We start from the raw sequence: 15377 nt of genomic DNA, 5'->3' as shown, positions 1-15377 counted from the left end.
ACATGCATTGGGGGCCATGTAATGGGTGCCGCTAATAAATTCCACAGCTGAGGGTGCAGCCACACATGGGACACTGTACACAGTGAAATTTCTGCTGCAGATTTGTCACCAATATTGCAGCAGATTTCACTCCGTTCCAAAAAGTGAACTTGGTGGTGGATCTGCACGTCATACAATTTTAATGCTGTATATTTAAAATCTGCATCGCAGACCAATTTATTCTGTAGATTTATTTTATCGCATGTAAGAGGGCATCCAGTGCACATAGAAGTTTACGCCCGAGGCCGATCTTCCACAGCAGGAATTTCTGCTGTCAACTTTGCTGCAATTTCTCGGCAAAACCCACAATGGATCCGCTGCAAAATCTGCACGTGTTATATACCGTACGTATGTATCACAGGTTTTGCTAAAGATTTGCCACGGATTTTACTAGAGGCATTGCAATGGAGGAAATCCGTGGCAGAAATACATTCGTACGTCAGTGTTCCACGTATGTGTGCTGTCCGTGTTCTCCACGGACAGCACACGTCCCCAGTCATTTTAATGTGTGTATTCAGACATCAGTTTTTTAGCGCGGTCCGTGGGTCAGTGTTTTTAGCACGGATGCATGCTCTATTATGTCCGTGTTCACGGATCCATCACTTCCATTATAGTTTATGGGTCCGTGAAAGCCACGGATGCCAAACGTGTTGTATCCGTGTATCACGGATCATTAGGAAGAGATGCTTTGAAAATGATTTTTCAGCTGTGCAGGGTCAGTGAAACACGGACAGCAAAAAAACAGACACACGGACCCAACATGGATCCTTCACGGATGCATCACTGACCACCTTCTCACGGATTTGAGCACGGACACGGACGAGTGAATGAGGCTTAAAATGACATGCTGCAGATTTAAAGTTGGCGCGGCAGGTCAATTCATAATACAGATTTTTTTTGAAGCTTTGTAAAAAAAATTGCATACACTTTGCTGGCACAGTAAGTCTGTAGGCTAGCTACAGCATCACGTGTGAACATACCCCAAAGAGTTTGTTTCAGGACTGACAATGATAACAGTTCACAAGGATATGCCGTGGGCTAAACGCTATGATCCCCAAAGACCAGTATAACAAAGTAGCAATGGCATTAAGGCTCCATTCACACGTCCGCAAAATGTGTCCGCATCCGTTCCGCAATTTTGCGGAATGGGTGCGGACCCATTCATTCTCTATGGGGACGGAATGGATGCGGACAGCACACAGTGTGCTGTCTGCAGCCGCAATTGCTGAGCGCGGCCCCGATTTTGGGTCCGCAGCTCCGCAAAACGATAGAGCATGTCCTATTCTTGTCCGCAGCTTGCGGACAAGAATAGGCATTTCTATGGGGGCGCCGGGCTGGTGTGTTGCGGGTCCGCAACACACCACGGACGTGTGAATGTAGCCTAAGGGTCAGTTCAAAATACACGTGTAAAAAAATAATCTGCGCTGAATCCAAGCAGACGCCTTAAACTTACATGAGTTTTTTGACAAGTTTTTTGTAAAGCGTTTTTCTGGCAGACAGTACTTTTCCCACAAGCGGTTGTTTTTGCGTGTTTATGCTACATCCCATTAGTTTGAATGGGAAAATCAGCGCTGATTCTGCCCCAAGATAGGACATGCGGCTTCTTTTTCCCCATGTGTAAAAAAGAAGCAAGCGCTGCTTCCCATCAAAATGAATGGGGGGCTGTTTAGAGGCGTTTTTTGGAGCAGATTTCTGGCTTATCCGAAATCAGCAGCAGAAAACTCAGTGTGAACTGACCCTAAGAAAGCACAGGGCCACTATGACTCCAGCTACACTACAGCTTCATTTTGCATTTTCTAGACGCTACATTTTGGGCCCATTTTAGTCAATGGCTTTTTACGGGACCTCCAGAGAAAGGCAACGTTTCTTCATTCTCTTCAGCAGAGGTCTCTGAGGTCACCCACCGACCTGAAAGTGCTTGCATTTCCAAGGTTTCTCTGCGCAAAGACAACCCCTGTAATTATTGCATAGGATATTTGCAGCAGAAATCACAGTTTTTACAAGCAGCAAATCAAGTACATTTATCACTAAAATGTAATGTTTGTAGCACGTCACATCGAATACTAATATAAATGTATAACAACATGCACCAGCAATGCATCATGAACCAAGTGCATCGGGCTTAGGTTATAGCAGGTGGCATTACTGCAAAACTTATGCCAAGTCCTTCAACCCGGCAAGGCTCCTGACATGGAGGGCCATAGGACATTCACCCAGTGGATAACAATGATTACACCGCCATATAATCACCCTTCACTCTGGGCAATTGCAAGGTGACAGGCAGGTGACTGCAAAAGACCCCTCTGATCAGGAAACCCACATGATTACGGTTCAATCTACACCAATTACCCTATGGACTATTCTAAATTACAATAATGACAGCAATCGGGCTTAGTAGAAGAAGTTGAAGCAACACGGTGTAAAATAAGCCTGGCACTGAAGAACTGGGCCAATTGCCCGAGCACTGGGAGGGCAGAAACTTAAAGTGGTCCCCTAGCCAACATGGCCAGGATCACTCTCCATACAGTTCTATGGGCCTGACGAGCACACGCTGCAGCTGCTCCACACAATGGCTTTCTGCACATGTATGTAAATAAGCACATCATGTCCATGTGATTTGTCAGCCACCCCTTTAAGGGGCATATACTAGATTGCTCTCTCTACAATTGACTGGTTCCTAGGACAGTGTGGACAATAACTTGCAACAATGTTGCAATCTGCAGGAGCATGTTTATCAATATGTATCAAACAGATGTGTCTGTATCATAATATTGTGGAGAATACAATAATAGTGCAGCTCAGTTCCTAGGCTCCTAAGTACAAGAAGTTTGGAGCAGCCTGGTCACAATGCAGTAATGCAGAACATCACTTGTAGGTCTGTTGCCCATCAGGTGTAAGCGGCATGAGGAAGGGCACAGCATGGGGGCTTCTTACCTGACCCAGTTGTCCCTGAACTTGCAGGTCTGGGGTTGATTGAGGAGAATGATGCGGGCAGCTGCCTCCACCTGGTCAGCACTGGACGTGGCCCCGGACATCTCATCATCTGCCTTCTTGTAACCAGAAGAGGAGTAGACTGGACCTGCAGACAGATTACACACAGGCTGTGATGGGGGGGCTGATATACTGGGAGGGGGGCAGGAGGCTGCTGAGCACAGAGGAGTGGCTGGGGAGGAGGCAGGAGGCACCGCTGTGTGAGCACTGGTGGAGAGAGGCAGAGGGTGGAGAGACAGCACCACTGGGGGGGGAGGAGACGGCAGCACTGAGGAGAATCCCTGCTCAGGAGACAGCTGATGCTGGGGTCATCTAATGCATAGCTGGGGAGGATAGGGTCAATCCGCACAAACAAGGGCCTAAACCAGCATGCAACACTGGACCAGGCTGACATAGAACAGCACACAGCACACAGCATATACAAAAGATACATGTCACAGGCTGGCACATAGTCAACATAGATATATGCTGGCACACAGCATATACAAAGATGTCACAGGCTGGCACACAGCAATGTCATAGTCACAGGCTGGCACACAGCATATACAAAGATGTCATAGTCACAGGCTGGCACACAGCATATACAAAGATGTCACAGGCTGGTACACAGCATGTACAAAGTTGTCATAGTGACAGGCTGGCACACAGCATATACAAAAATGTCATAGTCACAGGCTGGCACACAGTATATACAAAGATGTCATAGTCATAGGCTGGCACACAGCAATGTCATAGTCACAGGCTGGCACACAGCATGTACAAAGATGTCAAAGGCTGGCACACAGCATATACAAAGATGTCAGTTACAGGTTGGCGCACAGTATATACAAAGATGCCATAGTCAAAGGCTGGCACACAGCATATACAAAAATGTCATAGTCACAGGCTGGCACACAGCATATACAAAAATGTCATAGTCACAGGCTGGCACACAATATATACAAAAATGTCATAGTCACAGGCTGGCACACAGTATATACAAAGATGTCATAGTCACAGGCTGGCACACAGTATATACAAAGATGTCATAGTCACAGGCTGGCACACAGTATATACAAAGATGTTACTGGCAAACAGCAAGTAGAAATCTCACTAGCACAGGTTGGCACATAGCCAACACTGATATCTCACTAGCATAGTCTTGCACATGGTGTACCATTGTCACAGTTAACTCAGACATAGGCTGGCATGCAGCATATACAAAGATGTCATTGTCACAGGATGGCACACCACATATACAAGTATGTTATTGCAAAACAGCATGTATAAAACCTGATTGGCACATGCTGGCCCTCAGCCAGCTCACTGGCACAGTCTAACACATGCTGTACCAATATCACAGGTTGGCACACAGAATATAAGTATAAAGAGATATTACTGGCTCAAAAACCTGACATAAGAGGGCAGTCAACATTGGCATAGCTGGCACACATCATGTACAAATATATCTGTACATCAAAGAGCATGGCCATCTATCATATACACTCCTCCACACTGAAACTGCAACACCAAGAAGGAGAAGCCGTACGTTTATGCAAATCGAGGAATTAGCAGGTGTCGCTAAGATCTGCAGATGATCCCATTTTTAAGCACCTAGCTCCAGTCTGTGGCGTGTGGGAGGGGCATAAAAACCAGCTGAAAGGATTTTTTTTTTTTAGCTACATGAAACTTAAATTCAGATCAAGTCATATGGGATGATAGTGCTATGCCTCTCGTCCTCCAACGTGTCAGTTATCCCCATTTGTTGAGAGGGACAGAATCCTTAAACTGAGATACCTTGTGTAACGGATCTCCTGGCACCCCGACCGGGTACCTCCGTTGATAGATGCTCCTAGTGCTTCCCGAGGTCTCCAAGCACTCCACTTGACACCGTACGCACTGCAGACCCCACGAACCGCCGAAGCTTGGTTGAGGTCTCACCGTCTCCTACCCACCCTGGACCTACGACAAGGCTCCAGGCTCCAGTGGGTGAACCTCTCCTAAAACCAGAGAGCAGGAACAGCTCTTAAAAGAGCTAGTAGTTATAGCCAGGGGAGTATAGCAAATCTCACAGCATATAGCAATCCCCCAGTGTTGATCAGTTACCCAAACACCAGCCTCAACATGATGAAGGATAAAACAGGCACTCTTTATTGAGGGCTACCCGCCCGTATTTATGCAGGTCCCCATCTAGTGGACACGCCCCTAGGGGACCAGAAGGAAGACTGTGACACAGGACAGATACGTAGCACTCAGGATACACAGACACAACACATCCCCACAATGCATCATGGTTTCCTCCTCTCTGCCCTGGAGACACCCGAGGAGCAATTCAATTATCTCTCAAGACAAAGGGAAATCGCCAATACACATGTGGAGACAACAGGACAGAAATCACCACCCAAACACCCAATGTCACACCCCCACAGCAAACACAGACATTTAACATATCCCAGATAGCTGAAGTCTGAGTGCATATCATTAGGTGAATGGCACTCAGAATACACAAATACAATAAAATTAGCTATCTGGATGCCCTCACATAACAAAATACAATTCCAAAGACAGCTGTGCGGCCGGTCTGTCTTCTCCTTTAAAGTTAGTATGGGCCATAATCCTGAGGCAAGAGGCTGGTAAACAGGCCTCTCCAAAACCCAGTGGCGAGGTTGGTTTAGTCACACCTTGGTTTATCACTCCAGCAGATCACTACGCACCTAGTCTGAGATGTTAGACCTGTTCAAAGTTGCAAGTCCCATTGGTTGGCAGAACAAGGACAGACTGGAATGACAGAAAGAGGTGCACAGAGGAGAACCTCTACACGGATAGATCGTCTGATTAGAAGAATGTCGCATAGTGATCCATTCTGTACTGCAAGTGAAATTGGACGTCACATCCCAAGCCTAGGGCAGCAAATACTGTCTACACAAACCATAAGGCGTTTTCATAACATTTGGGTATGAGCCAGACATCCAGCTATAGGTGTTCCATTGATCTCATGTCACTGCTCTCAAAAGCTGTCATGGTGGACAGCAAGACAGCAATGGAGGCTGGAATGGAGGTTCCTCCTCTTCAGCAATGAGTCCCACTTTTCTCTTGGATGCAATGATAGCTGAAGATTGGTCTGGAGACCATGTGGGCCACACCATGACTAGGCTTTCACAAGGAGACATCCCACTAGTCCTTCTTCCGGGATTATGGTGTGGGGTGGCATAATGTATGGTATCTGTACCCCTCTAGTCTTTATTTCTGGCGCACTAACAGTTGGGAGTTACATTGATTTGGTCGTGGAACCAGTGGAGCCATTTTTCAACAGGACAACATCAGGCCCTCATGTTGCTCATGCTACTGTTAGCAGCCTGTGTGGCTCAAATGTGCTACCATGGCCTGCAGTGTCTCCAGACTTGTCTCCCATCAAAAACTTCTGGGACGTCCTTTATCAGCAACTGCAAAGGTAGCTGCCAGTAGCGGATCTTGAAGAATAGCGTGCCCAAGTGCATTCAGTGTGGCAGAACATTCTTCGGACAACCATTGATAACCTCACTGATAGCACGCCAAGGTAAGTGTGTGCATTACTTCATGTGATGCTTGTGCTCGATACTGAATAAATCGGGATGTTTGGAATATTTTGTTTACATTTTTTATAATTTGCATATGATTAACATGTCTTATATATCCTGTGATTTCCACAATTCCACAGCTTTCCTTTCTCAGTTTTACAATTTTAATGTTGAGGAGTGTATACGTATAAGGCCTCATGCACACAACAGTTGTTTTTTGCGTCCGCTAAAAAAAACGGATGCGGCATCTTTTTTTTTGGAGGATCAGTTTTTTCCCCACAGATCCCTTGTAATAAATGCCTATCCTTGTCCGCAAATGTGAAAAAAGTAGGACATGCACTATTTATTTTGCTGAAGGGAAACACGGACAACGGACGCGGAACACAAATGGATGAACTATCAGCATTTTTTTTAAATGAATGGGTCCCCATCCTATCCGCAAAAAAAACTGAACGGAGGCCAAGATAAAAACAACTGTCGTGTGCATGAGGCCTAACTGAGATACAGTAGAATGCCGCATATCTCAATGCCATCACTATTCGACCCTGGCACACAGTTAACACATCATTGTAACCAACTGGCACACAGTATATTGTGGTAGAGGCTGGAAAGCTATACATATAATTATCACACACATATGGTGGCACACACAGTGTACCTGAGCCTATTGCTACATGGGCAGGCAAACTGTTGGATTAACACCTACTATAGAACAGATTGGTACAATAGGTAGAAACCAATCCCTGGCACATGCTGCCACATAGTATGTATAAACATATCACTATCCCAGGCTGGCACAAAGTACAAATAAACTTAGCACTGTCACAGGCTGGCATACATAAAAGCTATTGCTAGCACACGCTGGCACACACCTTAATAGTAAACACAAAGGTAACAATGTAAAAACCAACAAACAAAAGATGATCCCAGCCACCCACTTCCATTATCACTGTCAGCAGCCTTTTCTACATTACTGCTATTGAATGAAAGGGATTAAGGGATTTTTGGCTCAGTTAACACAAAAAGGATACAAAGTTCAACATTAAAAGTAGATCCCCAGGGTATAAAGGACACTCTCATGGTTAGTGGATAGGTAGACAGATAGATATTAGATAGATAGATAGATAGATAGATAGATATTAGATAGATAGATAGATATTAGATAGATAGATAGATAGATAGATAGATAGAAGATAGATATGAGATAGATAGATAGATAGATAGATAGATAGATAGATAGATAGATAGATAGATATTAGATAGATAGATAGATAATAGATAGATAGATAGATAGATAGATAGATAGATAGGTAGATGCATAGATAGATAGATAGATAGATAGATAGATAGATAGATAGATAGATAGATAGCAGAGCTGGAGAGGGTTCACAGAAGAAGAACTAAAGTAATAACTGGAATGGGTGGACTACAGTACCCAGAAAGATTATCAAAATTAGGCCTCATACACGCGACCGTTGTGTGTTTTGCGGTCCGCAACTTGCGGATTCGCAAAACACAGATGGCGTCCGTGTGCGTTCCGCAATTCGCGGAACATCACGGACAGCCATTGATATAACTGCCTATTCTTGGCCACAAAACGGACAAAAATAGGACAGGTTATATTTTTTTTGTGGACCACGGAACGGAGCAATGCATGCGGACAACACACGGAGTGCTGTCCGCATCTTTTGCGGCCCCATTGAAGTGAATACTTCGGACTAAAACAACGGTCGTGTGCATGAGGCCTTAGGGTTATTTAGAAAAAAGACAACTTAGGGGCGATCTAAAAAACGTGTATAAATATATCAGGGGTCAGTACAGAGATCTCTCCCATCATCTATTTATCCCCAGGACTGTGACTGTGACGAGGGGACATCCTCTGCGTCTGGAGGAAACAAGGTTTGTACACAAACATAGAAGAGGATTCTTTACGGTAAGAGCAGTGAGACTATGGAACTCTCTGCCTGAGGAGGTGGTGATGGTGAGTACAATAAAAGAGTTCAAGAGGGGCCTGGATGTATTATAATAATATTACAGCTCATATTAGATTTTTGGAGAAGGGTCGTTGATCGAAGGAGTTATTCTGACTCATTGGAGTCAGGAAGTAATTTTTTCCCCCTAAAATGAGGAAAATTAAGCCTACTTCATGAGTTTTTTTTTGCCTTCCTCTGGATCAACTCTGCAGGATAACAGGCTGAACCGGATGGATGTCTTGTTTGAGCCTTTCAAACTATGTTACTATGATATATATCAGGGGTAGACAACCTCCGGCACTCCAGCTGTTGTGAAACTACAACTCCCAGCATGCACACTTGCTCTGCTCTTCTAAGAATTCACATGGAAATGAATGGAGCATGCTGGAAATTGTAGTTTCACAACAGCTGGCGTGCCGAAGGTTGCTGATCCCTGATATATATGATAGATATGAGATACTGTAGATAGATGATTGATAGATATGACAATAGATTATAGATATGACGATAGATAGATAAATAGATAGACAGACATTAGACAAATGTCAAAATCAGCTTTGCTATATCCTTACATTTACACAGCTCTGTACAGACGGCAGACGGGACATTTATTTTCGGTAACAGCTTCATATGTAAAAGCAGCAAGGTAATGCCTGTTCAATAATGCAAAACTAAATGGACAATGATTTGGCAGAATTTCCCTCAGATACTATAAGTTGACAAAATGTTGAAGGTCCAAGGACTGGCCCCATTCAATGATTACTTGTCTCAGGGGCCCCTGGCTATTATACAACGTATGAGGTGGTAATTCCACTGCAAAGTCAGTTACCTCATAAATAGTTCTTATAAATAGATGTCAGAAGTTGCATATATTTATATCGCCGCTCTATATATCTCCGCTGTTTAACATGCTTTAGAATAGAGCTCTAAACCTTTAAAACATGGTGATTCAGAAAGCCGCAATTGCATTATGAAGAGAAGAGTGTTACAGTAATTACACCAGGCTGCAATATTGATCTGTATGAAAAACTGCTCTGAAGGATTCACCCTTTCACCACTTCCCCCTAGGTACCATCAACTGACTATGGGCACTATTAATCCCAGACTGGTGTTCCTTGGGTCTGTAAAGTGGGGGCTTGGACACACCTTAAAAAGAGTGTCCCCTTTTAGACCTGTGGCCATGCTGCTCCAGCGTGAGGAGGATGATGTGCTGGCCATGCTCTATGTATTATTTGAGTTGTAGTGGCATCCGACCACTCAATGGCCAAGGCGCCATAAATAAGGACTCTGCACTGTTCTCCTATGGAAGAGAGCATTGACGGATGATGTCGGCCTCCTCTGTCACGTAAGCAGCCATAATGTCACGGCTGTATGTGAGCAACAATAGTATACACAGTAAAAGAGCTACTGACCGGACCCAAACTAGGGAGGATAAAGGGTGACCCCTGTCAGACCCTCAAAGCTCTCCCTATTCTGCTAAAGCACATGCCCGGATCCAAATGGCGGAACGAGGCATGCCCACGTGCCTAAGACTGATGACCACTGTAACCCCTACAATAGTGGAAGGGGCACGGCCACCGGTGCCCTACTCAGTATATGGAGGGAACCGTGGCCACCTCAGATCCAGTCAGAAAATAATCAGGTACACAACAATGTCTGTACACTTAGCTGAAGGTGTTGCAGCCGCAGAGAAGACGGATCCAAGGACAGTTGGCAATATCCGGAGTGCTTGCTGCAGCAGAACACAGGTCCAGTGAACTGATAGCTACAAGTGAAGATACTAAAGCAAGAGCTACAACTGAAATGAGAACTATAATCCACGCCCTACAATAGGAGGAGGGGTGATATAAAGAGAGGGAAATCAAACGCATGAGGAACAGCTGGGAGGAAGGAAACCAAAAGTAAACAGAGCAGTGAGAACTCCTCCCAGCTCTAGTAGTGACATCATCACAGGGGTGGAGAAACAGAGCTGTGAGAACGTCCCAAAGCTCTGGTAGTGACAGTACCCCCCCCCCCTCTACGGGTGGACTCCGGACACCCAGGACCCACCTTCTCAGGATGAGCCCTATGAAATGCCCTGATGAGGCGAGTGGCTTTAATGTCCGACACCGGAACCCACATCCTCTCCTCAGGACCATAACCCTTCCAATGAACGAGGTACTGAAGAGAACCGCGGAAAATGCGAGAGTCCACAATTCTGGAAACCTCAAACTCCAGATTGCCATCAACCAAAACCGGAGGAGGAGGCAAAGAGGAGGGTACCGTGGGCTGGACATATGGTTTTAAGAGAGATCTGTGAAATACATTATGTATCTTCCAAACCCGTGGAAGATCAAGACGGAAGGCAACAGGATTGATGACTGACAAGATTTTATAAGGCCCAATAAACTTGGGACCCAATTTCCAGGAGGGAACCTTCAGTTTAATATTTCTTGTAGACAACCACACCAGATCACCCACATTCAGGTCCGGACCAGGCACACGTCTCTTATCAGCCACACGCCTATACCTCTCACTCATCTTTTTAAGATTACTCTGAATCTTTTGCCAAATGGTAGACAAAGACGAGGAAAATCTCTCCCCCTCAGGTAAACCAGAAAGAGCCCCTCCCGAGAATGTCCCAAACTGCGGATGGAACCCATATGCACCAAACAATGGTGACTTATCAGAAGATTCCTGACGACGGTTGTTCAGAGCAAACTCAGCAAGAGGGAGAAATGAACACCAATCCTCCTGGTTCTCTGCCACAAAACAGCGCAAATATGTCTCCAGATTCTGATTGAGGCGCTCAGTCTGACCATTCGACTGCGGGTGAAAAGCAGAAGAGAAGGACAGCCGAACCCCCAGGCGAGAACAGAAAGCCTTCCAGAACCTGGACACAAACTGCGTGCCTCTATCGGAAACAATATCAGAGGGAATGCCGTGCAATTTAACAATATGGTCGACAAAAGCTTGCGCCAACGTTTTAGCATTGGGTAAACCAGAGAAAGGTACGAAATGAGCCATCATGCTAAAACGGTCCACCACCACCAGGATCACCGACTTTCCCGAGGAACGAGGAAGATCCGTGATAAAGTCCATGGACAGGTGTGTCCAAGGACGGGAAGGTATGGGTAACGGGAGAAGGGAACCTGAAGGCCGTGAACGAGGGACCTTAGCGCGAGCGCACGTCTCACAAGCAGCCACAAAACCCTCCACCGACTTACGAAGAGCCGGCCACCAAAATCTCTGAGCAATGAGATCTACCGTGGCTCTACTCCCGGGGTGACCAGCAAGAACCGTATCATGATGCTCCTTAAAGAGTTTGTGACGTAGCTCAGGAGGCACGAACAACTTCCCAGAAGGACAACGGGCAGGTGCCTCAGTCTGGGCAGCCTGGACCTCGGCCTCCAAATCGGAATATAGAGCAGAAACAACTACCCCCTCCGCCAAAATGGGACCCGGGTCCTCTGAGTTTCCTCCTCCCGGAAAACAGCGAGAGAGAGCATCAGCCTTCACATTTTTTATCCCAGGTCGGAATGTAACAACAAAATTGAATCTGGAGAAGAACAGAGACCATCTGGCCTGTCTCGGATTCATACGCCTGGCCGACTCCAAGTATGCCAGATTCTTATGGTCTGTAAAAACGGTGATAGGGTGCCTGGCCCCCTCCAACCAATGGCGCCATTCCTCGAAAGCCAACTTGATGGCCAACAACTCCCTATCTCCCACATCATAGTTTCTCTCTGCCGGGGAGAGTTTTTTAGAGAAAAAGGCACAGGGTCGCCATTTGGCAGGAGAAGGGCCCTGGGACAAAACCGCACCCACACCCACCTCGGAAGCATCCACCTCAACAATAAAAGGTAAGGAAACATCGGGATGCACCAAGACGGGAGCAGACGCAAAACTCTCTTTAATCTTAGAAAAGGCTGCAAGCGCCTCCTCCGACCAAGAGGAAAAATCCGCCCCCTTTTTTGTCATGTCAGTAAGGGGTTTGACAACAGAGGAATAATTCAAAATGAACTTTCTGTAATAGTTCGCAAAACCCAGAAAGCGCATCAATGCCTTCTGATTCTCAGGAAGCTCCCACTCAAGTACAGCACGGACCTTCTCCGGATCCATGCGAAAACCAGAAGCAGAGAGGAGAAAACCCAGAAATTGAATCTCCGATACCATAAAAAGACATTTCTCCAGCTTGGCGTATAATTTATTTTCCCGCAGAATCTGCAGAACCTGAAAAAGATGATCCTGATGGGTCTGAACATCAGGGGAAAAAATCAAAATATCATCAAGATACACCAATACAAATTTCCCCATTAAATGGTAGAAAATACTATTAACAAAATGCTGAAAGACGGCCGGAGCATTCATCAGGCCGAAAGGCATAACGAGATTCTCAAAATGCCCGTTAGGGGTATTAAAGGCCGTTTTCCATTCATCCCCCTCTCTGACCCTGACCAGGTTGTACGCGCCTCTCAAATCCAATTTGGAAAACACCTTGGCCCCAACAATTTGGTTGAAGAGGTCCGGGATCAGAGGAAGGGGATAGGGATCGCGAATCGTGATACGGTTCAGCTCCCTAAAATCTAGGCAAGGTCTCAGAGAGCCATCTTTTTTTTTAACAAAAAAAAAACCCGCGGCCACAGGTGACTTTGAGGGACGAATATGCCCCTTCTCGAGACTCTCGGAGATATAAGTTCGCATTGCGATTCTTTCCGGTTGTGAGAGATTGTAGAGGCGTGCTTTTGGCAGCTTGGCGCCGGGAATGAGGTTAATGGGACAGTCAAACTCCCGGTGAGGAGGTAGCTCCTGAACACCGCTCTCGGAAAACACGTCCGAGAAATCAGAGAGAAATGATGGCACAGTTTTAGTAGACACCTCTGCAAAAGTCGCTGTGAGACAATTCTCTCTACAAAAGTCACTCCACTCATTTATTTGCCTTCCTTGCCAATCAATAGTGGGGTTATGTCTAGTGAGCCAGGGTAACCCCAAAACTAGAGGAGAAGGCAATCCGTTAAGGACAAAACAAGATATATCCTCCACATGAGTGTCACCTACAGCTAGCCGGATATTGTGAACAATGCCCTTCAGAGATCTCTGTGAGAGTGGAGCAGAGTCAATAGCAAAAACAGGTATATCCTTTTCTAATGTGCAAACCTGAAAACCATGCATGGCTACAAATTGAGTGTCAATAAGATTGACGGCCGCTCCACTATCGACAAAAATCTCACAAGAAATGACTTTGCTCTCTAGCGCCACCCTGGCAGACAGGAGAAAACGGGAACTGCAGGTCAGAGGAAAAGCATCAATTCCTACATCAACTTTGCCCAAAGTAGCAGATGAAGCAGAATTTGATGATTTACCTTTTGAGGTTTTTCTCTTATTATCGCTCTTAGTACAGTTCAAGAATCTCCTAGAGGGACAAACATTTGCCAAATGACCTATGCCCCCACAACAAAAACACACCATACTCTGAGGACTAAATCCTCTTTTATCAGGGGCAAGTCGACCTAGCTGCATGGGCTCTTCCTCAGAGGGCAGCGAGACAGGATGAGGCCCCTGCACACTGAATGAGTCCGCACCACTGCCCCTAGACTGACAATGGCTGGACAGAGAGGTCTCGTTTCTTTCTCTTAGACGCCTGTCAAGGCGTACCGCCAATGACATGGCAGACTCTAAGGACGTTGGTCTCTCATGGAAAGCAAACGCATCTTTCAATCTCTCTGAGAGACCATGACAGAACTGACTCTGGAGTGCAGCATCATTCCAACCCGAATCAGCTGCCCATCTCCGAAATTCAGAACAATAAAGCTCCGCAGACAGTTTGTTCTGGCATAAAACACGTAAGTTAGATTCGGCCAGAGCAACACGATCCGGGTCATCATAAATCTGCACCAGGGCCACAAAAAATCTTTCCACGGATCAAAGGGAGGGATCCCCTGATGGCAGCGAAAAAGCCCAAGTCTGAGCATTACCCCTGAGCAGGGAGATGACAATCCTCACCCTCTGCTCCTCCTTACCAGAGGAGTGGGGACACAAGCAAAAATGGAGTTTGCATGCCTCTCTGAAGCGAACAAAATTCTCACTGCCCCCGGAGAACGTTTCCGGAAGTGAGACCTTTGGCTCGCAACAGACTCCATGAGCCGGAGCAGAGCCCAATGCTTGAAGCTGAGTCATAGATTGACGGAGATCCGCTACTTCCAAAGAAAGACCCTGCATGCGGTCAACCAGGCCAGAAAGCGGATCCATGTCAAAAAAGGATGGTTTTGGTGGATTATAATGTCACGGCTGTATGTGAGCAACAATAGTATACACAGTAAAAGAGCTACTGACCGGACCCAAACTAGGGAGGATAAAGGGTGACCCCTGTCAGACCCTCAAAGCTCTCCCTATTCTGCTAAAGCACATGCCCGAATCCAAATGGCGGAACGAGGCATGCCCACGTGCCTAAGACTGATGACCACTGTAACCCCTACAATAGTGGAAGGGGAACGGCCACCGGTGCCCTACTCAGTATATGGAGGGAACCGTGGCCACCTCAGATCCAGTCAGAAAATAATCAGGTACACAACAATGTCTGTACACTTAGCTGAAGGTGTTGCAGCCGCAGAGAAGACGGATCCAAGGACAGCTGGCAATATCCGGAGTGCTTGCTGCAGCAGAACACAGGTCCAGTGAACTGATAGCTACAAGTGAAGATACTAAAGCAAGAGCTACAACTGAAATGAGAACTATAATCCACGCCCTACAATAGGAGGAGGGGTGATATAAAGAGAGGGAAATCAAACGCATGAGGAACAGCTGGGAGGAAGGAAACCAAAAGTAAACAGAGCAGTGAGAACTCCTCCCAGTTCTAGTA

General features: G+C 46.1%; 1 protein-coding gene across 1 annotated transcript in view; it reads right to left on the bottom strand.

Moving 5' to 3' along the window:
* The window catches only part of ATP8A2 (ATPase phospholipid transporting 8A2), a 728462-nt gene extending 725388 nt beyond the window's left edge, over positions 1-3074 (bottom strand). The window contains exon 1 of the mRNA XM_040422449.1: positions 2974-3074. Coding sequence (XP_040278383.1) covers positions 2974-3074 — 101 coding nt within the window. The remainder of the gene's footprint in view (positions 1-2973) is intronic.
* Positions 3075-15377: the final 12303 nt, after the last annotated feature.

This window comes from Bufo bufo, chromosome 3 (assembly GCF_905171765.1).
Source record: "Bufo bufo chromosome 3, aBufBuf1.1, whole genome shotgun sequence".
NCBI lineage: Eukaryota > Metazoa > Chordata > Amphibia > Anura > Bufonidae > Bufo > Bufo bufo.
Note: the sequence above shows the minus strand (reverse complement) of the source record. Positions and strands in the feature narration are given on the sequence as shown.